This window comes from Epinephelus fuscoguttatus, linkage group LG8, assembly GCF_011397635.1.
Source record: "Epinephelus fuscoguttatus linkage group LG8, E.fuscoguttatus.final_Chr_v1".
NCBI classification, from domain to species: Eukaryota; Metazoa; Chordata; class Actinopteri; order Perciformes; family Serranidae; genus Epinephelus; species Epinephelus fuscoguttatus.
In genome coordinates, this window is record NC_064759.1 from 22,534,873 (window position 1) to 22,560,244 (window position 25,372).

A 25,372-nucleotide genomic window follows, 5' to 3' on the forward strand; every position below is an offset into this window, starting at 1 on the left:
AAGAGAGCAAGCTCATGTTTAGAACGTAGACTGTATTGTTGAGATCTCTAGAAAACCTTCGTTATGTTATGTTATGTTATGTTATGTTATGTTATGTTATGCAAGGTGCACAAATTAAGTATCAAGACAGCTGCATCTTGTCAGTATATGAAATTTGTCATATGTCAAGTAGGCTCATCGACTGTTTGACTCTGAGAGTTTTCTGTATAGAAGCTCTTTGTATTCAATGCAGACCAAGTAAAGTTATTTCCCTTTCGCTTAGTTTTGGTCATCTGACCCTCTCTATTTTGTCATTTAGGCAGTGGTTCCAATCCTGGGGGTCCCTTCTCTCACCCAGGGTCAATACAGGTTCATGGGGGGTCACAAGGCCTTTTTGATTATAAGGGGTCATATACTATATATAGTAGTAAACGCATAGTAAATGCTATATGATTCTTTTAAGTTTAGATTATTATTATTATTATTATTATTAAAGATAGAAACTTCACAGGATACAGGGCATGGTGAAGACCTGAACGCAAACTCTTTCCACAAAGCCTTCGCTTTTTGCTAAACAGCCTCATAATGCAATAGAAAAGCAAGCAGTTAAAACAACCAAAGAGCCAACTGAACAATGACCAAGCATCAGGAAGAAGATAACAAACTGTCAAAGAACAAGTCTATTGCATATATTGTTACTCTGTTATGCACTGGTTTATGCTTTGCTCCTTTAAAATATTTCTTATCTTGTAAATTTGACTATCTTGCCAGATTTTTAATACTTTTGTTTTTAAAACTGGGCCCAGTGAGTGACCCAGACCCCGGGGAACCCACTGGTTGTTCTGGTTGTGAAGTTAATTGTTGTCACTGTATTCAGTGTGACTGTAATTTGAAGCATTCTCTGGCACAAGAATTTCCTTTGGGATAAATTAAGTTCGATTAAACTGAATTAAGTTAAATGATTGTTGATTATGAAATCATATTCCATAAAATGTGTCATTTGGTCAGGGGTCCTCAGTTTACTCAATGGGTCCCTAAGGAAAGGGTTGGACATAAGTGCTTTATATTCTTTTTTTTAATTTATTTTATCTGTATATGTTTTATTTAGTAAGTTGCTTGTTGTTGATCGCTCGGACCCGCAGTGCGCTCCAGGGTTCGCGCCAGCTATGTTCCCACATCATGTGATGTTGTTGAACACAGCAGCCACAGCCATAGAGACACTGTGAGGATCAGTGTGTGGAATAAAAGGTATCCCAAAAGATATGTTCACCATCTTCCAAGCAGATCGGGTTGTCAGTCTTGCTGTAATTTACAGGTTGACCAAATTGAGACACTTTCTGGCGCTTGGTTTTCGCGATCGCTTGTGTTCTAGGATCTCTCCTCTTAACTCCTGGCTAACTCAAGTGAGCTCATGCTAGCTCGATAGTACCAGCACTCACCCAGGCTGAAGCTGGGGCGCAGCAGCAGCAGCAGCAGTGGAGCTGGCCGACGATCATTTCCGACAGCTCCGTATGGATTTGACGTCGTTGCTTGATGTTTTACAAAGGGTCGATTACCGGTGATTTCGAGGATGGGGGAACCTTGTGACCTTAAGCACTTCGTAAAGTAAGTACTACGAGAGTCGCTGATTTTCACTTAGCGTTGTGTTAATTGTTATTTAGCCATCTTACTACACACAAGTAAGACAAAACATCAGTAACGTTAGCTAGCATGCTTAAAGCCGGTCGCACAGACTCGAGTGTGCGAGTCCATTATCCCCTCAAACGGAAACGTATCATCAAACCATCCCTGCTTTTTGGTTCACTCAGAAAAGTAACAAGCTTCCACACTGGTCGAGTAATTCATCACTTTGACTTCACATATATGACAAAGATCGATAGATAAATCACAACTTAACAACAGTATCGTTAGCATAGTGGCTGCTAGTACGGTGCGAGTTAGCTAACCTAGCTAGCTTTAGCTCCTGATGCTAGTAGAGTTCCTCGGCTAACGTTAGCCGTCTTCGTTAACAAACAAAGGTTTGTTTACCTCTACTGCGCAACCAAACCCCCTGTTAAATGTCACAAATTGTATTCCCAAGCATATAATTATTTGCTAGTCAACATTAACAGCAATGCCTATACTTAGCAATACACAAGCTACAGCTATCTTTAAAGATGGCACACGAAAGCTCTCTGTTAACGTTAGCTTACCTAAGTTAGCCTAGCTGCTTCTGATAATTTTTGATAAACCAGTGCCACAGTGGTATAGCTAAGTTTATGTCACCTCAACTGCCCGCTAACAACTTGTATAAATGATGTAGTGTGACTAGATAATAAATCGTGCTGAAATATTTAACTAAATTGATAGGTTTCCCATACACCCACTGCTCGTTTTCACAGTGGGGAGAGCCATCTTTTAAAGGCCATGTTTTGGCTGCATCCAGTTCTCCCGCACAGGCCATGCTTTAGTTAGTTTCCTTGTTTGCTTCAAACCAGTCACCGTTTGTTTTCATCAGAGTGTCGATGTGTTCTTTCACCCAAATCCTCATCGTCAAGATAGTCTTTGTTTTCTGTAGGCCATTTGCTTGTGCTTTACATGTCTAATAATGAGATGCATGTCCTCCTCTCCCCCTGCATCCATGTTTTCATCTATCCTCGACCAGGGTAGTGCTATTTATAAACCATAGGTGAATGCATCCTGTTACTTTTGTTGTTGCTATGATGCAACTAAAGCGACAGCAGTAGAGAGAGATTACCAGCCCACCAAGCCGAGAAAAGAGGGAATCCTTGCCCCACAGCAGACAATCAATATTAAAACGTGCAGCTGGTATCTCTGCCACATTGCAACGATAGATAACAGGGATCTCCGAAAAGGGACGTCTGCAGAAGTCACAAACACTTAACGGTTGAATGCATGTGACACCACTTACTTTTTGACATGGTGTACACATATATATAGTGTGTTTTGCAGAAGCCTCAGCCACTATTAAACACTATCATGTAGATTGTCAACCATAAAGTTGATTTTCTCTATTTGATGATGTCAAAATTATAGAAGTTCCTAACAGAGTAAGCTGTTGTGGACAAGCAAGACTCAGTTCATTGCAACCCTATCTTTCTTTTTGTCAGGTGTGGCGTCACTGTGGAGGGCTCATTTCTCTGATTTTGGATTATTCTTGGCCAGCAGCCTCTTCAGGCCTACTAATCCTAGACGAGTTTCTCAATGGACACTCTGCTCAAGTCAGAGATCAGGTATTAGACAGCACAAACTCACAGTGTATGCCTTGTTTAAAGTAGTTTCATATGAAACTTGAAATTATATTAGCATGGTGTCTAAATTGTAGTCTGTTTTGGATGCAGTCTGTGCAGACATATCTGGCACCTAGTTATGTGACAATTAAAACTACAAGACTGTCCTCTGCAAAATGTTTTGGGCTCTTTTTTTCTATTTAGATATCGGATAACATGTCATAGGTTGTGTTTTGTGCATTGTAGCCACATACAGTATAGAGTATGTTAGTGCCTGTGACTGTAATATGCAATGGTAGAAACACCTCAAAATAAAAAGTAAAGATATGTAATTTTAGTATTTTGCATGAACTAAATGACAGCATTAGGAACAGAGGTAATTTTAAGAGAGATAATGTCAGGTCCTGTGGTCAGGTATCAGTTTATGTCACCATATGTCAGCAATGGATGACCACAATGCTTGCTTTTGGATATTATGTTCAGTCATTGTCACCGTTTATTTTATTAGCTTGGAGCATGAAACAGATCTGCATCACAGTTGGAATAACGTTTCTATATTTGGTGTAAGGTGTTTCTGCAACATCAAGATAAAAAACATTAAGTTTTTGGTTCAGTAGGCCCAGTCCATTTATCATTTGACAGTAAGCTGCTCGGTCCCTTTCTATGTAACACAACGTCACAGCAGAAGTGTCTCATTTTGAAGGTCACAGAGAAAAAAGGAAACCTCAAAGGATTAAATGACCCAATTGTTGCCCAGCACCCATATTGAGCCTACCCTAAGGAAAACACACACACTTTTATAGGACAAAAGGAGAGACAAAAACCTAATTATTCATCCAGCTTACATGCTGAACACTTACATTTATGTTTCCTTGTTTTTTTTATGATTTCTTTAATCTTCCACTGCTTTTTTACTTTGTGTGTGTGTTTGTTTTAGCACCAGTTGCTAGCTCAACAATGTAGACAGTCAAGCTATATGATACGAGTTGGGGCTTATTTCCACCCTTGTTAAAGGACCCTCACAGATATTTATACTCTACATATTGTTTATAGTTTGGGGGCATAGTTAAGGTCTGCATACTCAGGTTTAGCGTTAAGAATACATATGAATGAAATAGATAGAAGAGTACTTCACAGAATCACAAAGCTGGTTAAACTCATGTTCATCCCATCAACACCGATATTCGCTAGTGTTCTGGAAAAGTGAATGCTGCATCATTTTTTATGTGATACACTTAGTCTAATCTTTGCTAAATTAGGTATGATATGAAAAGTTTAAGACCATGAATGCATGTCTTGTAAGCTAGGCTATTACTGTGGAAGCTATTTCAATAGACACATATTTTAATATTTTGTAGTTAACAAAAAGCAGGGCTGTGATGCTAAAGGTTTTTTTTTTTTTTGTACCATGACGAAAAAGCAACATATCACTATGTTTTTACTGTTTACTGCCAATGCCCCAAGAGATTGTGATCTTAACTACAGCTTCAGTAATACATGCTGCAGCATAGAGACATGTAACCAATCAGAAAGTGCTTTGGGTGGTACATTGAGCAAGGCTACAGAGGGGTGGCTTTAGACAGAGGGGCTGCATCAGAGCCAAAGTTGTGCATGTTTCAATAAATTTATTATATCAACTCAAAATAAAAACAAAAATAAAAGCGGCAATGTCGATGATGATTTCATCACCTCGGTAGTGTCACATGACAGTGGTATTGCGGTGATGTGGTTATCATCAGCCCAAACAAAAGGTCTATTGTTTGACTTTCTCTCCATGTTGGCTCATTGTTAAGCACTGTAGCCTCACAATAAGAGACTGGTCCTGGGGTCAAATAACATTCCTGTCCATCTTGTGCATGTTGTTTTCATGTTTACATGGGTTTCCTACATCTGCATCAGTTTTCTTCCACACCTGTTATGCTCGTGCTATCGAGCAAGGCACTGGTGTTATAACTGGAGTTAGGTCTTCGGCATTAGAGAATCAAGCTCCAAAATGGTTAAGCTAGATCAAACGCAAAAGGGATATTTCTTGGCAGGAATCATTATAATCCAGATTGGATTCAATTTAACACTGTTTTTTATGATATCCAGTGTGGCCCTTTGATGAATATGTGTATTTTAAACAGAGCTGTTTTATCATCCTGTCCTCAGAACAAAGCAGTTTAGCTCTTGGCCTCAAGGTTTAGTGGATAAAATATTCAAAATCATCAACTTCATGCAGTATTTATGTACTGTAGAGCATGAAACACCATTATATTGATACATTTTCATGGATAATACAGATTTTTTTATACCACCATCATCAGACTGCATAAAAGCTTTGTTATTCTTCAGTTTAAATAAATAACAAATGTTTATTTTTTTTGTATTCAGGTTATTGCTCAGCTATTCCAATGGTTTGTTCTTCATGTAAAGTTTCGTATAACCTACTATAGGTGCAATCAACAGGCCAGTGAACCTGACAGTCACAGGAGTACTTCCTGTCATTTACCTGCTATTCAAATCCATTACTTCCAGTCACTGTCTGTTTGTCACTGCACCAAGTTGAGCATGTAGCCTACACACATACTATGTTATGACTGCCATGAGTTGGTGTCAGTCCTATGAGTTTTGTTGCATGTCAGTTGTTCCCCCTTTTTCCTGTCACTCTCCATAATATGTAAATGAGAAAAATAGTTTAGATAGAACTCAAAAATGGATTCTATATATAAGTATTTTCTTTACATAAACTTTGAGACAAATCTTAAGTATGCTTTTTAACAATGAAACAGGCTTGCATTTCAAGATTTGGGAAAACAGAGTTACACAAGCAGTTGGTAGAAAAAGTACACCTAACACTGTTGTAGATTGGGCAGCAGATGTTGTGCTTCAAAGTCATTAACAGTTAGAGGCACACACATTATGTTCAGGGACATGTTTACAACCCAGAGAGAAGTGAGAGTTCTGGATTCTTATATCCCATCTGCTTATTTTAAAATTGTCAAAAAAAAGACAAGACAGAGAACATGAACAGTGTACATTAATGTCTGTCCATCTTCTCTTTTTTATGTTCCCATGATGCTCCTCTTTACCGCAGACAGGAGGGGAGTGATGCTTCGGTAAGTTTTAAGTAGCGTTAAAGACCCTTATGTCTAACTTCATGATTTTCAAAAGATCTCAAGTTACAATTGGTCTCTTTTTTATTGTAGGTAAAGGTGGAGGGCCTGTCCAAGGCAGCTCTAATCAAAAGCCTGTCTCCCAGAGTCATGCTATCCAACCGTCTCTTGCCTAAAGGGACCAAGATGAAGGTCAACCTAGAGGATCAGGGCCGCCAGAAAGTATCCTTCAGCTTCTCACAAACCAAGAAGCCACTGCAGAGCCTGTTCTTCATCCCCGCCAGTCCTGACAAGTCTGTCACTGAGCCCAACGCTGCCTTGCCACAGGCAACCTCAGACAAAGGAGGGCAGAATACGGACAGCAAAACTGAGCAAAACCAGACACCCATGGTGCCAACATCAGTAACAGAGACACCTTCTCAAACACCAGTCTCCTCAGCCACTAAACTGAAAGCAGGCTTAGCAAAAATGCATTTCAAAAAGCAAATTCTCAGTGTCTCTGTGACTGAAGAGAAACCGACATCTGTTGTGCCAGAGGACCCGCAATCCCCTGAATTGCAGGTTCTGCAGAAATCTAAAAGTGTAACTGAATTTCCAACACCCCAGCCTCAGACTGTCGCCAGTGTCAACCCCTCTGAGAATGCTCACATTGAAGCCCCTGAGACAAGGGTAACCCCAAGCCTCAAGAAGCCAGCTGCTTCCTCAGGAAAAGAAGGAGAGAGTTCCAGTAGTGCTGAGCAGGATAGTAAGGTAGACAAAAGGAAAACCAGGTCCCAATCTAGAAGTGCTCCCCCTGGCTCAGAATCTGATGCAGATTCAGGCCAGATGTCTTCCAGCCACAAATCAGTTGACTCCAAAAATAAAACAAACTCTGACAGCAGAAGCAAAGAGGTAAAAAAGTCTTCCTCTGGTTCACATGTGGATGAGAAGGAAAAAAGTTCCTCCAAGCGGTCCGAGAATCATGAAAGGTCTTCTAGCTACTCTAAATCAGACCGTGATTCTAGACGCACGTCATCACGTTCATCTCGATCAGACAAAGATCGCAGAAGGTCCAGGTCCAGATCACGGTCTAGATCGAGAGGGTCTCGAACAAGTTCATCTCACTCCAGGTCGGAGAGAACCAGAAGCGATAGAGGATCACGCTCCGAAAGGTCATACTATCATGATTCTGATCGGAGATCACATCGGAGTTCTCCACGCAGAGAGAGAAGACGTTCTCGCTCTCGCACTGACAGAACTCGGGACAGTTCTGACTCTGAGGATGACCATAGGAAGACAAGGACGAGGACAAGTGACTCCAGTAGATTGTCCACCCATTCAAGCTCACATAAAGAATCAAAATCATCTTCCTACTCCAAACCTGAGAAAACCTCAAAATCTGCGGATTCTCCTCACTCTTCAGAGTTTGATAAAAGAACACAATCGTCAAAGTCTGAAAGGACTTCAAAACGACTATCAGACTCTGATTCGCAGCGCAATCGCTCCCCTGATCTGGACTCCAGTTACCGGAAATCTAGCACCCATCACAAGTCAGAGACCAACAGCAAATCCTCTTCTTCCAGTACGCATACCCATTCTCAAACATATGAAAAACGTCAAAAAAGCAGCTCTAGTGACTCTGAGGCAGATCATAAGGGAAAATCACAGGCCTCTGACAGAAGCTCTGGCTCAGAAGAAAATTGTAAAACCTCCCAAAAGAAAGCCAGTCGGCCAGACTCAAAGCAGACGACCCCTTCTAGATCTACTGTGAAAACCAGTGGACATGATAGACAATCAGATGATGTATTTCACAGCCCTGGCAAGACCCCATCGTGTGCAAACACCACAGAATCGTGTTCTCAGAGTGAAAAAGAAAAATCTCATTCCCAACAAGGTGGATATGAACATAGTGGTCAGGATTTTAAGGAAATGGTCTCATGCACTGATAAGAGTTTGCAAGAATCGTCATCCAAGAGATCGAAAGAAACAAAATCAGGTCTTGAAGTTGAGGATAGAAATGCTTCATCTAGAACTCCTAGTGAAAGCCTAAAATTTGTAAATGTCACCCTGGAAAACTTGACCAATGTGAAGGATAGCCTTTCTTCTAATAAGCGACCACATGTGAACCCAGATGCAGCTGTCTTAAATTCATGCAGTAGTAATGATAGTATAACGTGCAACCAGGAAAAGAAAGTTGTTGATTGTTCACCAGGGCCAACATCCTCACTTGATACAGCAGATATACCCGTCACCCAAGATGTCCAGCAGAACACTAAACCAGAGATTGTTGAAGATTTGACAGTCGACAAGCCGTCTGGTGAAAGTTTGCCGCTCAAATCACATTCATCGTGTCTTGAATCTGAGGATCAGCCGACACGTCAACAGCAAAATGCGGATACTGTTAAAAAGAGCAGCAGTACTACCAAAAAGTCCAGGTGGGACATTGTTGGGCAGGATAGCTCAGAGAGTGATAATTCTCAGAGGACACTTTGTACAGAGAGTAAGGCTTCTGTTAAAAAAGTGATCTCTGTCAAAAAAATAGAGTTTTCGAAAGACAATAGCCAACAAGACTCTGACATCAAAGATGCTAATCAGCAAGAAGCTAAAACACATTCCAAAGGGGTGAAGCAGACTGAGATCTCTAAGCAGGAAGTCAGCTCAGACAGCACATCCGTGACCGACAAATACAAAGACCAAAGTGAGCCTTCACAAGCGAGCACCAGCAATGACCACTGTAACTTAAAACAGAGTGTCTCTCAAAAAACAAACACAGATGAGCGTCTGCACGTAAATGATACATCACAAGCTGACAAAGCTGCACAGATGCAGAGTTGGAATGGTGATGACCATGAAGAAAAATCCAAGGGAGGTGCTCAGAAGAGCAAACCGAATAAGAGAACATTACTTAATCAGGATGCATTAGGAGGACAGAGTGAGGTCAGTGATAGTGACAACTCCGAGTATGACTCTGATTGCGACGAGGCTATAAAACGGTTGCACTCTGTGGTGGTGGTGCCAAAGAATTCTTCCCTAACAGTGGATACACAGGACATAGGAGCTTCCCCATGCAGTCTAATGAATAGTTCAGAACTGCAGAATGTGAAAATTGATGAAGACTCAAATCAAATCAGCCCACAACAAAGGCAGGGGAGTTCTTCCGCAATTGTGGAGACCAGTGGTCTATGTGCAGGTGTTAACGATTCATCCCATAGCAGCATGCTGTGTCAATCCCAGAGTAATATGATTGATAGCACCAGTCACTCGGAGGGCTCCAGCTCCATCAGTGTTCAACCTTACATGGCTGGTCACATCAGTGCTCATGGAAGTGCCACAGATCCTGCCCACAGCCTTGATAATTCCAGACAGTGTGAGCAAGGGCACAAACAGCACACTGTAAACAGCAGAGGTGAAAAGATATACTCCCATTACAAACATGATGATTTTTCCAATGCTGACAATATCAATGACCAGAATGGATTCAGCCTGGGTTGGGATTTTTCCCAACCAGAACAGCCCAGTAGTACATACCAGCAGCCTGATAGCAGTCACGGCCCACAGCTACCAAACACTAAACAGACAGAAACCTCTCCTAAGGGACAGGAGCACAGGCAGAGTAACGCCACCTGGAACCATCAATTCCCAAACGCACAGACTAGCAGACAACCCTACCTCCATTTGCATGAACATTGGCATCAGGACCTTGCAGGTGTAATCCACCCCGACTCTCTAACTAATGACCAGGACGACTACAGTGGGGATAAATTATCTGAAGTGAGTAAAACAGCTGCTGAGTGCAGTGGACCCAACACTCCTGGATCATCAAGCTTTGTACAAGGTCATGAAATAAGCAGCAACAGCAGGGGCTCTGCTGTGCCTGACCCCCCTAGAGAGGACAATTTTAGACCCCACAGGGGCCGGGGCCCTCCCAAGAAAAGGCGTCCAGAGATTGAGTCAGATTCAGACAACGAGGCAGAAGCTGGGCCGGCAGCCAAGAAGGAGCGGCAAGGAGAGGCAGATGTCTCTAAAGAAAGTCATGTCAAAGCTGAGGTGCAGCGTCCATCACTCAGACTGGATGACTTCCAAGATGCCAATAAATGGAAGGACTTTGCCAAGTCTAAGAAGATGCCCCCTTACTTTGACTTGATTGAGGAGAACCTGTACTTGACTGAAAGGTAAGTTGTCGTCCACCCTCATTAACAAAATAAATTATTTGGTCAAAGACTGACCTCATAATAAAACATTCAAGTGCTTTCAGGCTTGAGCTTTGAAATGCATTTTTTTAAATGTTTTTTTTTTTCTTTTTTTTTTTTTTCAGAAAAAAGAGCAAATCTCATCGAGACATCAAGAGAATGCAATGTGAGTGCCCAGTGCTGCCCAGAGAGGAGCGTTCAAAGGGAGTATTAGCATGTGGGGAAGATTGTTTAAACCGGCTGCTGATGATCGAGTGGTAAGTTGATTATTTTAGCTTATTTTAAATGAAACAATTTGCAAGGTTCCCAGAGGAAAACAAAATGACTTATTTTGAATTCTTAGGATTAAAATGATTGTACAATTAGTAGGGATGGGAATCGCCAGCGGACCCATGGTATTATCAAGCTACCTACAATATGATATGGTGTTATCAAGCTACCCACAATATGATATCATTGCAATATGCTGCATTTTGCGATTAAAATATATTGCGATTTTTGTTACCTTTTTTTCCAACTGCAAATTGTTTCACCAAAGGAAAACTTTGTTAACATCCTTTTTACCTCATAAGATAAAGTTTTCAGTCTGTTCATCTGACTTTAATCTTTTTTATTGCAGCAAAATGTGATGCAAAGCAGACAGACTGACCAACACCATCATAAAACATGTCATAAATGCTGCCTACACCTGACAAACTGAACTGTTGGCAGATTTAAAGCCCTCTGAGAGGCCAGATTAAATGCATGAGTGAAACACCTCTCATGCAGGTATCCCGGTAACTGAATGGCAACACCCATGTTAGAAGTGTGTGTCACAATGAAAAGTTTTTTGTTGGCAATCCCCCATCCTTGAGCTGCATTTTGCAGGAGGTCTGCAATGTTTGCTCCAGTGTGACTTTAGTGTACTGCTTTAGTTTGGAGAACATGAGACAGCAGTCGCCACTTCTCTGTGAGATAATGTGCAGTTATGATCTCATATGAATCCACTGACCTTGAAGTTCAGGCGTCACAAGTTAACGCCACCCCTCCTGCAGTACTCAAAGATTCCTCAGCTTCATGCTTCACTTCTCTGCAGAGCTTGGGTATGGCATTGTTGGTGAAAGATGCCAGTACAGAGTCACATACCTTGGCTCTTGTGTTTTTAGCATGTCTCAAAAGCCTTCGTTTTCAACAACGCTGTATGGACACAGATCCTTGCACATGAAGTAGGTGATGGAATGTGTTATTTCATCAGCTCTCTCAGAGCTGGATGGTAGGTTTGTCAAGCTAAGTCCAGTGTTGGTTGATTTTTCTGCAGAGCCGGTTTGGCATTAGCTTGGCTGTCAGCGGCTACGCTCTCTCTATGGTGGCTTGTAAGGTGAACCCCCAATATTCGTAGTATTCTCAGAGTTTTTTATATTCTCATATGACACTGCTTGCAAATTGCATCTATCATATACAAGTCTGCCTTTTCTTCTGTGTTAAAAAATCCAAAACAAGTCCAGATGTTTGATTTGAACGCCGTTAGCAAATTTCTAATTTCTTTCTCAGGAGCCTCCATCTTGTTTTGTTGAACCTCCTGCAAAATATTGTTATACTGTGCTGTATCGATTTTTTTCCCCCCACCCCTAAAAATTTGTGGAGAAAGCTAAAGACAAACACTGATCAAATACTGTTTTGTTAATTTCCTTTTTACACCGTGATAAATCTTACTCATTGCTTCAGCAATAGGAAATCTAGTAACGTGGTGTACCCAATAAGAACTGGACAAGAGTCGGTGTAAATCATGCTGTTTACCATTAAAATGTGGCATATTAAACAACAAAGTTAAGCTGTGTAGGAGACTGTTGGCATACACATGTTAACTAAAGAATATCTAATTGCGTTTTTGTCTTTGAACAATGATATTTTTCAGCTCCTCGCGGTGCCTGAATGGAGCCTACTGCTCTAACCGACGCTTTCAGATGAAGCAACATGCGGACTTCGAGGTTATTCTCACAGAGGACAAAGGCTGGGGACTGCGGGCAGCAAAAGACTTGGCTCCGTAAGTCTCTCTAAAAGCTCTCATAACATTTTTAAAAGCAGTTTAACACTAAAATTCACAAAATTTGTAGTTATTGTGGGGCTGCCTACTCTATGGGATGCCTTTAGGCTGCATAGTAAAGGTGTCCATGTTGTTGTTGTTGTTTCTAGCATTCATTCATTCATTAACAGAGTAATTGCATTCCAAAACAAAATATGTGCCATTTGAACAGCTTGACACCAAAGCTTCTTTCATAAGAATATATAAATTGAAGGTTAAGAAGGAAGTTCATTGGTCATCTTAAGGTATTTTCTCACAAAACAATCACTTATGTGGATGGTATCATGTACATTATGGGAACAAAAAGCTGATAAACCACTGGCATCAACCCTTTATAAGAGAGTTAAGTGATGTTCTTACAGACAGGATTATTGTCAAACTTTTTTGTTTTTATTGTTATCTCAGAAACACCTTTGTACTGGAGTACTGCGGGGAGGTATTGGACCACAAGGAGTTCAAAACAAGGGTGAAAGAATACGCTCGCAATAAGAACATCCACTACTACTTCATGTCTCTAAAGAATAACGAGGTAAGGGGTGACAATTCGTGGTAATATTTAAACTGCAGTGTGGTTTAATGATTCAGGTGAAGTAGCTGGCAGAAGTAGTTGATCGTGCGTTATGTCTCTTCAGATCATTGATGCAACACTGAAGGGTAATTGCTCTCGGTTTATGAACCATAGCTGCGAGCCCAACTGTGAGACCCAAAAGGTACAGCAGCAACATAAATACAAGTCTTTCAGGTGAACTTACTGAAGGCTGACTTATCTAATGATGAGTTTTATCTCGTTCCAGTGGACTGTCAATGGCCAGCTCAGAGTCGGGTTCTTCACCACCAAGGCGGTAACTGCAGGAGCTGAGCTGACATTTGATTACCAGTTCCAGAGATACGGGTAATGTTTCTCTGCAGTTATATTTTACCCCACTTTGTGCTGTATGTATTGTGTTTCCTGTCTGAGAACACTTATATGGTATGTTGTGATATGTTAACATATATAGGTTTGTAAAGATTGGTTGCCTAACCTTTTTACTGACTGTTAAGCTGAGGTGATTTTCTTGTTATACATTTTTTCTACAGCAAAGAAGCACAGAAATGCTTCTGTGGGGCACCCAGCTGCAGAGGCTTCCTGGGTGGGGAGAACAGAGTTAGTGTTCGGGCAGCTGGTGGGAAGATGAAGAAAGACCGCAGTCGAAAGAGCGCTCTCACCACGGTCAGTTCTTTCAGTCATATTTGAAAGTGTGTCTTGTCATTTCTTTGCATCTGGCCGCCAGTGATGTTAATGTGGTTTCACTTCCACACAAGAATCACAACCACAATAACTTGACTCATCTTAAATTTGCATACTTCCTGTTTCAAATATTTTTTTAACCATAGAAATGTAAGAATCGTATTGTGGATGCAAGCTAAAATGTCTCAAATTTCTGAACCAGTTTCTGAAAGACTAAGGTGTAATTTTGATGATAACATCACTTTGTCCTTCCTCAGGTTGATGAGGAGCTGGAGGCGTTACTGGAGAATGGAGAAGGCTTGTATGATGAGAAACAGGTTGTGTCTCTCTGCAGACTAATGGTCCGAGTGGAAACTATGGAGCAGAAACTCATCTGTCTCAAGCTCATACAAGTATGACCTGCTTGGCTGATGCCTTAATTGTATTGTTATATTTGTTATTATCATTTGCAGTGCGTAATTTGATATATTTGTCTTTCACAGGATACTCAAAATTCATCATGCCTCAAGCAGTTCCTGGACCATCATGGGTTGTCTTTGCTGTGGATCTTCATGGTGGAGCTTTCTGAAGCTAAAGGCAACAGTGCCAATAACATCAAACTGCAGCTAGAGGTGACATATATTGACTTTGCATTAAAACATTCACAATGTTGTTGCATTCTACTGAAATCCTCAGAGCCTTTGCTGATTAATAATTGATAATCTATGATTGTGTTTACAGATTATGAAGACCTTGGCAGTGCTGCCCATCTCAACTAAGAACATGTTGGAGGAGAGCCGAGTCCTGACCTTCATCCAGCGATGGGCCCAAACAAAAACTCTCCCTCACCCCGCTGAGATGGACGGCTACTCCAGTGAGAACACCTCCCGTGCTCAAACACCCCTCAACACTCCCGATGGTTCCTCCACCAAAATGGGACCCGAATTGGATGGCGACACCACCAAGCCTGCTGTGTACCGCCGCCTTAAAATCATCAGTGAGAACAGTCTGGACAGTGCGCTCTCTGATGCAAGCAAAGCATCTGACGGGAAGGAAGAAGAGGAGGAGGACGATGATGAGGAAGAAGATGAATCATCAAACGCAGGACTTCCTGAGAGCAAACAGTTGAAGGCAGAGCCAGTGTGCGAAGCTGCAGAACCAACGAAAGGAACGATGGAAGAGCCGGTGAAAGAGGAGGGTCATGTCAAAGGGGAGAAAGAGAAAGAGGAAGAGACAGGGATGAGTTCAAGCAGTCAACAACAACCTCAAACTGAGGAAGTAAAAGAAAAAATGGAGTTGGATGTGGAGAAGGAGATTGAGATGAAAGAGGACACCAGTGATGGGCAGACGGATGAACCTGAGGGGCCAAAAGAGCCCAGTGAAGAACAGGAGAGTGGGGAGGAGCAGACCAGCGAGGCAGTAACAGAAAATGCTGAACTGGAAGTAGACCAGCCCAGCGTAAAAGTTCTTGAGCCAGAGAGCCAGTCCATCCAAACAGATGTTGCTGATGTTCCACCTGAGCCACCGTCAGAGAGTGTGGAAGCCCAGGCAGAGACACAAGAGGCTGAGAAACCTCCCCCTGGCAGTGAGGCACAACCTGGTGAATCTACCACTGATGCTGCCTCAAGCTCTGAGACTCCTGAGGCCAGTATACCCTCTGAGGTCACAGCGAACCCCGTGGACCCATCAGTGATAGGAACTCCTTCTCAGGATGAAGAGGAGGGTGTCTCGGATGTGGAGAGTGAAAGAAGTCAGGAGCCTCAACTCAGCGCTTTGGACATTAGTGGCATGGCTGCCAGGCTTCTGGACAGCTGGAAGGATCTGAAGGTGAGCTCAGACAGAGTCGCCTTTAAAGATAGACTGTGAATCATGCATATAAATATAATCTGTTTGCAGACTACTGTTTGAAGTAAGAGTTGTGCTTGTCATTTCAGGAGGTGTACCGAATACCAAAGAAGAGTCAAGTGGAAAAAGAAGCAAATGGTAAGTTTAGTCTAATGTTGATTTGTTTTTTGTTTTTTTTTTTGTTTGTTTGTTTTTTTTGCCTAGAATTTCTTTCCGTTTGAGTTTGACTGACTAGGATTTCTCACAGATCGCAGCCGGGATCGAGACATGGCTTTGACACCACGCACCACCTCTGGTAGCCGAGAGCGTGAAAGGGAGCGAGACAAGGAGAGGGACCGTGACAGAGACCGAGACCGAGATCGAGACCGTGACCGAGACCGAGATTATGACAGAGACAGGGATCGAGACTGGGACAGAGAGCGGGACAGAGACAGAGACAGAGACAGAGATCGGGACCGGGACCGGGACCGTGACCGAGTCTCCGACAAAACTCCACAACGCAGCACGGAGAGACGGAGGAGACGCTCCAGTTCTCCACCCTCATCTTACGAGAGGAGCAGCCGACGCGCTGAGGAACGGTAAGAACTCTTGTGATTGGGGAAACATTGCAAACAGTGTCTTCCAAGTAAAGCTTTGATTCTCTGCCCATACCCAGTTGGGTATTTCTCAATATTTCCCAGAGCTTGATTCAGGTGGAGTCGCACCATTTCCCGATTTCTAATTGAATTAATGAAGAGTTAGGTTTCACTTTCACTCTGCTTGTGGATCTGCTGCTCCGTCTCCTCAGACAGTGCCCAGAGTACACTTTGCTGCTCCAAGAGTGTGGTGCTCTGAATAACAGAATGGTATATTCCAACAGCGCTCTGAATTTATGAGCAGTCCAGCATGTGACTACTTACGAGTGCACCCTGTGTCTGTCACTGCACTGAAAAGACTTATGTTGACTTTACCTTAAACATTTTTTTCACAGTGTAAGTGAGCTTTGGCGATATGGCTGAAACTGCTACAAGGCATCGCCTATGACACGTATTTTTTAAGTTTTAAGTTTTTCAAACTTTTTCAAACAAACAATGGGAATCAAGGCAGTGGAATCCAACACGCAGTGATAAAACACAAAATCGCCAAGTTATGTTTTATGTCACAACAAACATTTGGGCAAAATTGTCCGTAACCCCAACAAATTGATGTGATTCACAGTTTTTTATTTTCTTTTGGTTTTGGTTATTGTAAAATTGGTCTTAAATTGCATTCCAAGTGGCATTAAAAGTCTTAATGAGGCTAGCTTTAAGCAGTCTAACTTTGGTCTTGTTCTCTGGATTTTTAAGGTTTGACCCATCTAACAGCAAGACACGAGGAGCTGGAGGCAAGGAGCGTAACAAGCTGTCCACAGAAGAGCGCAGAAAGCTGTTCGAGCAGGAAGTTGCTCAGCGGGAAGCCCAGAAACAACAACAGCTTCAACAACAGCAGCAGCAGCAACTTCAGACTATGGCTTATGACCCTTCTCTGGCGTATGCCTCCAGCCCTGGCTTCATCACCTACCCTCCTGGATATCCCATTCAGACCTTTGTGGATCCCTCCAACCCCAATGCAGGCAAAGTTCTGCTTCCTACTCCCGCAGTTGAACCCACCCTGAACTATGAACAGACACCTCCCCAGCGTCTTATATCAGATCTGGGACTGTCCTCTCCATCCTCCACTTCCCAGGCCACTCCAGTCTCCAGTCTTTCTCAGCACATCACCACCCCTGAACTCGCCACTGGCAACCCCCAACAGTATGCCCAGCCAACTGTAGCAACCCAGGACGCAGGCGTAGCTGTCCTCTCTGTGCCTACCCAGGCAGCCCCTCAGGTACAGGGCCAGCAGAGCTACACTACTCTCTGGGATCCCACAACTCAGCAGGCAGTGACTGTGCAGACACAGCCTGCGCAACAGTACGCCACGGCCCCAGCACAGGCTCAGACACAGACAGCCATCTATTACCAGGGTCAGCCATGCCAGACTATCTATAGCATCCCCACCGCCTACCCACAGGCCAACACTCCTGTCATACAGGTATGGTGCTCTTTGCGTCTATTTTGCTGTACTCAGATTTACTGATTTCTCTTGAGAGGATACAGTGTTGGAAAGCATAGATGATTTTTTTTGCTATTAACAATTGAAAAAGTTTGTGGTTCGTATGTTAGTGTAATGGCCAAGTTAACAGCTGCACAGCTCATTTGCATTTTAAATTTAGTACATTTGTATCACATTAAACTTCATCAAATCATTAGAAATGTAGAATGGATCAACCAGAACTAAGTTTTGCAGTAAGCAGTTTACTGTTGAGCTTTAAAGAGAAGCTGTCCTTTACAGCACAGCAAAAATAACAATGAATGCCCAGCAGTCATAGCACTCCACTTGTGCATTGCAGCAGATACTCAACACACAGTTACTGATCTCTGAATGTGTCTCATTGATGGTCTGATCTGATTGTGTCTTGTGTTTCTGAAGGCTTACACTGAACCCACAGCAAGCTACCTGCACAGTCAGCCTGTGTATCCTGGCCATCAGCAGGGAGTGGTGGTGCAGCAGGGAGGCACAGTCACCACCATTGTCACATCCCAAACTGTCCAACAGGTAATAAATACAAAATCTGTGTTAAAATTCAGGGTTCCCACAGTTATTAACAACCTGGGAAAGTCATGGAATTAGTGAAATCTTTTTAAGTTTTGAAGAAGACTTGGAAATTTGTTGTGTGTAATGAAATTGTTACAATAATTCTCCATGGATAACCTTTTACGTCATTTAAGATAAAAGTAGAATAATTTCTGCGGCTGTTAACGTCATGTAGATCTAATATGTGTTAATGTGTGACAAAATTTTGTTTACCATAACGTACGTTTCTTCGTTTAAATTTGACATGTGTGAATAAGAGAAAAATAATGCTGCTGACAGTGTGATTTTACATGTAGGATAATGAATCCCAATGTTTCCTTTCTATGATATGCACTACTACTCCTAATTCTTCTTATTATTATGGGCCCTTGAAAAGTCATGGATTTTTTTTTTTTTTTTTTTTCTTCATGAAAAAGCATGGGAACCCTTGAAAATGGCTTTTCTTAGTGGAAACAGGATGATGGGGCAAGATATATCTGACTGATAATTAACAACTGTACATCATTAGTTAAGGAACAATATATAGACTCTTAAGCAACATGCGGTAATATTGCAGAGTCACTGTTTTGAAGGATGCAGTAGTTTGTTGGGCTGTTTAAGTCTGCATTTTGACAATCTTTGGGATTTCAGAAATCTATATTATGTGACGTGATTTTGAGAAACTCCTCTGTCTCACTGTGGCCACAAGGGGGCAGTATACATCTGAATTTTGCAGCTTGTAAGAGCTACAGTATGTGGTTCCTGTCTCACATAATGACACAGTTCCTGCTAAGATATGACTTAAGTTACAACAAATAAAGAAAAGAGCTCAGTGGGCTCCATTTGTGAAAATGAATCTAAATGCAATCATCTATAACTTTAAACTACAGTTGTCAAAAAAACGCAGCTTTAGTGAATTAAGTTTTTTTCTTTTAGCAAAGTCCAAAAGAGGTAAATCCAAAGTGAAGCTACAGGGATTTTCTGCTAATGCTTATTTTCTGTTTCTTCTCCTCTGCAGGAAATGATTGTACCCAACAATGTGATAGATTTGCCTCCTCCCTCTCCCCCCAAACCCAAAACTATCGTCCTACCTCCCAACTGGAAAGTGGCCCGGGACAATGAAGGCAAGATCTACTACTACCATATTGTCACAAGGTGGGTATTGCTGTGTGTCTGTGAAGTGTGTTTTTGTACCTCTATGAATCCCCTCCTCCTCCTCCTCCTCCTCCTCCTCTGCATTGCATTTCTATCTGACATTACTCCTTTCTGTGCATCAGGCAAACACAGTGGGACCCTCCAATCTGGGATGGAAGTAGCGACAACACTAGTGTGGACCATGAATCTGAGATGGACCTGGGAACACCCACCTATGACGAGAATCCCTCCAAGGTGAGCACTCATCATTTTTAATGTGCGCTGTGAAATGTGAAATATGTGTAGCAGTTGACACTTCTGGGTTTTTTTTTTAGATAGCTGCATAGTGACCAAAAAAATCTGTTTCCTCATTTAACAATGAGGAAGAATCCTCTTCGCTTTTTCGTTTGGTTCCCAGAAAGTTTGTGCTTGGATGCAGAACATGATTATAGTGTTTGGTCCTTGAGGTAATTGAAGATGCTGCACCAGTGATTACTTTCAGCTGTGTCTCAAGGGGGAAAAAAGAAAAACCCTGAGCACGACACCACATTCAGCGAGTGTTACGTCCTCGCAGATGACTCCTCCTCGCAAAATGGCTTCATCAGAATATACATGGAGACAAAGATTTAAAGAGAGATTCCACTCACTCCACCCCCAGCTCAGCTGTCTGTTCCTTAGCCTCGAGGCTGTAAGGGGAGGGGTGGCTCAGCTCATCTCTTCTTCCTCTGCCTCGTTTGTTTTCCATCTTCATTTTTATCCTGACTTTGTGGATAATAGAAACCATCTGGAAGACCCAGCATTCATTTATTTGTGGTTTCTTGTGTTATAGTTTAACTACGCAAGTGTCCCTTTTTGTCTCTTTTAAAAAGATGTAATAGAGTCGGAAAAAAAGCGTCAAAAACTGAGATGGAGAGATTCATGTTTTTCATGCAGCGTTTCCCGCCAAGAACAGCTACAAGGTCATGGACCATTTCCCAGCATGTGTTTAGACTGTGGTGGTGTCCACATCCAGCGCTCGAAACTATGGCACATGCTCTGTACTTGTAAAGCATCTGATTTCACAGTTTCTAGATTCCTGGCCCTGGCACTGTGTTTGTGTGAATCCTTGGAGCTTACTTTTGCTCCTCACCACTTTGTTGTTGGTATACGCAGTCAGCTGTTGCCTGCTTGCCTTTGTAGTTGAAGGCTGGTGCTGGAGGGACAGCATCCTGGCAGGATATCCCTGCTTTGTGTCAAGTGGCTGGTGAGCAGGTGCTGTTTGATGCCCCACTGACCTTGATAGCTACTGTTTTGCAGCCAGTTGCCATGTTTGATTGAGATGATTCACAGGTGGGGCCTTACTTGAGATTTTAATTGTGGAAAATTACCCTGCTGGGTTATGTCAGTATGACATGTTGTTACTGTCTTCCTCTATAGCTGAGAAAATGACTGACAAACTGATGAAAGAATTAGATGGTAATTCGTTCGTGACACGTTATCCTTGTAAAACAAAGGGTTTAAAGGGATAGCTTGGATTTTTCAAGTAGGATTGTATGAGGTACTTGCATCCATAGTCAGTGTATTACCTACATTAGATGGTGGTTGGTGCACCCCCAGTTTGGAGAAACAGAAGCCCTTTTTAGATAGGAATTGTGCAAATTTGCAGGAAAGTCCAATCTTTTTTCAGCATTGGCAGTATAAAAACAAAATCGGGGAGTGCAGCAAAATGCCGCCTACCTACATTTGTTTATACAGAATGTGCCTTTTTTGGGGCAATGGTGGGCATGAGCAAGTAACAAGACGTGTAGCTCAGCGTGTGACGTAAACAGTGACGTGGGAGGGAAGCTGCGGCTAGTCAGGCGGCGATTCTCTCGTAAGTTGGCCCGTTCTTCACCGTTGCTGTCATCTGACGGTTAATGGCCTCTTCGTTTGCGAGGGCAAGGAGTTGCTCATCTTTACAGTGTCTGTCAGGTTTGCGTTTCCCTCTTGCTACTAGCTGCTCGCTAATTCCTGCTATCAGCTGTTTCCTGTTTATCCACCACCAGTGGCTCGCTCGTGCAGCGTCATCAACAGCTCCTCCCACAAGTCTTCAACAGCCCCTCCTGTTGTGGAAGGCCGCCTCGGTTTGTTTAAACTAAAAGGGTTCCTCCAATATGACTACCCTACGAGGCGGAAAATAGGTGCCTCGGATCAACTAGCCATTCCGCCTCTGTGTGTCTGAATGCTCGCAGCTTGCCATAGACGTGGGGCAGCAACAAAATGAATTTTAGCCACCTAAAACACTCAATACCAGTTTAAGTGTGCACTATATTTAGAATAGTTTCACCACTCAACTTTGCTGTCAGACAGCCCTTTCCATCGGGGAACTGAAGCCATTATCCATGCCCTCTTCCCAGACACCAGACTCCATTGAGAAATGCACTAATTTTACCTCACAGAAGACAGAAGTTGTTGGTCTACTGCTGCATTGATTGGTTAGTTTGTGTTATTGTTTGAGTTTGGAGTTTTAAATGGTTACTTTAGATTCACAAAATTCACAAACTAACTGACCAAGGCAGCGATAGACCAGCAACTCCAGTATTCTGTGAGGTAAAATTACTGTTTTTGTCAGTGGAGTTTGGTGGCATTGACAAGACCATAAATGAATATAACAGCTTCAGTTACCTGTTAGAAAGGGCTGTCTGGCAGCAAGGTAAAAATGCTCTGAATATAGCATACACTTAAACTGATATTGGTTTTTTTAGGTGGCTGAAATATGTTTTGCTGCTGCCCCCCCTCCGCAGCAGCAAATTGCTTAGTCTCTGTGGCAGAACTCCTTCCTGCTTCTCCAAACTGTGGGCGTGCCGACCGCCATCTACTGCAGATGATAAACTGACTGTGGATAAGGCCCTTATACAACCCCGCTTCAGAAAATCCAAACTATCCCTTTAATGTGAAACAAACAAAACTTGTTTGCTAAAAAGCATTTTAATCATCTCATCCATCTCTCTTTGTGTTTTTACTATGTTGTTGCAGTTTTCCACAAAGACAGCTGAAGCAGACACTTCGAGTGAGCTGGCTAAAAAGAGTAAAGAGACATTTCGCAAAGAGGTGAGCCAGAGTCTCTGTAAACAATGTCCGCAGCAATGTTATTTAACTCCAGATGTTTTAAAGTTCCAAACCTCTTCTAGCCACCCGTGCAAGTTTCCATTTGACATATTCTTCGCTTCTTAACAAGTGTTTTTGCATGTGTGTGTATGTTACTCAGATGTCTCAGTTCATAGTGCAGTGTCTAAATCCTTATCGGAAACCAGACTGCAAACTTGGACGTATCAGCAACACAGAAGACTTCAAACACCTGGCTAGAAAGGTAAGATTAAACAAGATGTTTACACATGCACTTAGAGCGTCTATTAATGCAGAGAAGCTGTAAACCTTGGCCCCCGCCTTGTCAGACACAGTTAAAGTATTGGTCAACTTTAAACTTAAAAAGCAAAGTTTCCCTCAAACCAGAGCTAAATAGTTGAGCTCCAACGATTTCTTTTTCCAGCCACATGTTTTTGTATTGTGCCTCTGGAAGAGACTAAAAACACATTGTACATGTAAACTATTATCTCCCTCGCTTTTGTTTTACTCATTCCTTTCTAAAAGCTCTTTGCAACCAGCGTTTCTTCAAAGAGCAGCATTCTTTTTGTTTTTTTTCCCCCCAAGGTTCCTGGTAGGTCCATGGATTGTGTATGTAGGGAGTGGTTTGCGCTGAGTGCCACTCGGACATACCAGGACTCTGAGCACATGGGCACAATAAACAGAAAGACGAGTTGGGCTTCGCTCATTTAGAGATTGCGTTTTTATTGTCTCAAATTATAAAGGGCAAAGTCACTACAAGAGAATTAACCATCCAACCACTCCACCGCAACTTACATATACATTGTAATTATATAATTAACTGTAGTCTGGTGACAAGAAACATGTCTGACTCTTTCCCCATCTCTGCCCATTCCTCCAGCTAACTCACGGAGTTATGAATAAGGAGCTAAAAGCTTGCAACAATCCTGAGGACCTTGAGTGTAACGAGAATGTGAAGCACAAGACCAAGGAGTACATCAAGAAGTACATGCAGAGATTCGGCCCCGTGTACAGGCCCAAGGAGGACACAGAGGTGTACTAGCCTCAGCGGCCACAGATGTTACTCTTGCTCTGCGCGAACACCGGAGAAGCACACATTTGCCTTTCCATTCACTCCTTCATGTATGTTACTGGCCAGCCTGAGCTGTGAAGTAGTTTCTTACGCATATTTATGACTAAGAATTGCACTGCTGCCCAAGAAGCTCTCCAGGCCCGGTGGATCACGGAGGAGCCCCGTTCTTGAGACTGGCGGAGACTCGAGTGTCGGTGAACGACCCCGAAAGCTCCAGGTGCAGTGTTCTCGAAGGACGACACTGCGGGGTGCTACAGAGACTAACGTTCTCACTGACTGTTTGATTTTAAGCATTTTTTTGTTTTTTTCCATTTGTGGCTCTTAAATGTTCCCAAGATGATCACCTGAATTCCACTTTTTAAACTCTTGTAGTCCTGAACGAGGATTACTCAATTGAATCAGCTTTGGTATCATATTTATCAGAGTTAGTTTGTTACTTTCCACTGTTAAAAATGGATCAATGACCCAACAGTCCAGTCCCCCCCACCCCCCACTTCCTTTTTCATGTGCACGCTTCAACCCCCCGCCACTGACTCTGTATCTGGTGCTGCTTTTAACTGGGCTGTGGAGGTCCAAGCTTCCAAGCTTACACTCCTCAAACCCTGCCTTCTTAAACACGAGACTTTGGAGCCTCTGTTGTTTTATGAATGCATGATGTAGGCTGAGGTCAGTTTGGTATCCTTATGGAAATTCCTACGTTTTCCACATGTCCTGCTTCAAGTAATATGCCCTCACCAGGATGAGCTTCACTCACAATACACTTAGGGATCAGCCAGTAACCAGCAGGTTGGCATGGTGATCATTATGTCTTTTATAAAGTTATGTATAATAATGGGAGCAGGGTTTGAATGCTGTGTTTGATGTGCTGTTTAGCTGTGTATCAGACCCCATTTCCTGTCCAACCCCTCTCCCGACTTGTCCTGCCCCTGTTTCCTCCTCTCACAGGAATAAGGTTGAAAATGAAAGTTGTAGCATTGCAGTTTTAACCGTTTCTAAACATCTTGTGTGTTCTCGTTCTTATTTTTTAAACCAGTCCTCGTTAGACGACACATAGGCCGGCCTCGCGTCACAAACTGTCATTCATTAATTTCCAAGATTTTTACAGTTGTCAGAGTAGGCTCATTAGCATTAGGTCATCAATTTGTTGCAGGTTATTAAATTGCATTGAAAGTTCCAACATATGTATATTGCTTTATATGTGAATATATTGAATAATAGTTTTGGGAATGTTTAAATAAGCAGACACTTTGTAAAAGGACTATCATTTCATGATTGAAAGTGTAAATAATGTGTAAAGTTACCAAAGCTGTACGCAGGAGAGTAGGGGTCAGGGAGCACAGCGAGCCCACCCATCCTCACCAGCTCAGCCCTCCTGATGCAGTTCCCACATCAGTCTGTCAGAACTTAGGAAACCTGCTGACTCACAGCCCTCTATTTTATTTCAGTGGCGGGGGAGATTTTCATGTTTCTTTTTTTTCTGTTTGTTTATTATTATTTTTCTATGTACAAAGTAAGTTTCACCCAACTCTACTGTAAGTATTGTGTAAGCACATTGTCATACGGAGTGTACAAACATTTTAAAAGATAATAAACTTTTTTGTAAAATTATATCCCTGCTGTGCAGTTAAATTGGGTGTCAGTTAAACAGATCTGAGCAAATGTGAGTGACCTCTGTTACATGATGAACTGCTGAGTGCACACCCAATCCCGTTTTAGATTGGCTCCCTCCTCTAATAAGGGGTGCACACGGCATGAGTGCCACTACATCGCGTACGCAGTGTTGAGCCAGATGTTTGGCCCCAGTAAAGGGAATCAAAGTGATCGACTGCCTTCATTAGAGACGTTCTGTGCACTCTAAATA

At 42.4% G+C, this 25,372-nt stretch overlaps 1 protein-coding gene across 3 annotated transcripts; it reads left to right on the top strand.

The window, feature by feature from the left end:
* Window positions 1-1,152: 1,152 nt before the first annotated feature.
* Window positions 1,153-25,111, top strand: setd2 (SET domain containing 2, histone lysine methyltransferase). Of its 3 annotated transcripts, XM_049584427.1 has the most exons (22): window positions 1,153-1,584; window positions 3,090-3,212; window positions 6,286-6,307; window positions 6,398-10,455; window positions 10,599-10,730; window positions 12,368-12,496; window positions 12,941-13,064; window positions 13,168-13,245; window positions 13,330-13,427; window positions 13,613-13,745; window positions 14,021-14,155; window positions 14,246-14,374; window positions 14,484-15,569; window positions 15,677-15,725; window positions 15,835-16,165; window positions 16,913-17,639; window positions 18,078-18,203; window positions 19,240-19,376; window positions 19,499-19,610; window positions 22,350-22,424; window positions 22,582-22,683; window positions 23,320-25,111. In XM_049584427.1, exons 2-22 carry the CDS (start codon window positions 3,184-3,186, stop codon window positions 23,479-23,481), a joined length of 7,974 nt encoding a protein of 2,657 aa, XP_049440384.1. In that variant the 5' UTR covers window positions 1,153-1,584; window positions 3,090-3,183; the 3' UTR covers window positions 23,482-25,111. The 3 variants fall into 3 exon arrangements, with proteins under 3 accessions (XP_049440384.1, XP_049440383.1, XP_049440385.1); XM_049584426.1 differs by lacking the exon at window positions 3,090-3,212; XM_049584428.1 differs by lacking the exon at window positions 3,090-3,212 and having other exon boundaries at window positions 1,173-1,227.
* Window positions 25,112-25,372: the final 261 nt, after the last annotated feature.

Coding starts and splice junctions, on each gene's coding strand:
- setd2 (XM_049584426.1), top strand. CDS start 1,550: ATGGGGGAACCTTGTGACCTTAAGCACTTCGTAAA. Junction 13,746..14,020: donor GAAAGAGCGCTCTCACCACG/GTCAGTTCTTTC, acceptor GTCCTTCCTCAG/GTTGATGAGGAGCTGGAGGC. Junction 19,377..19,498: donor TACTACCATATTGTCACAAG/GTGGGTATTGCT, acceptor TCTGTGCATCAG/GCAAACACAGTGGGACCCTC.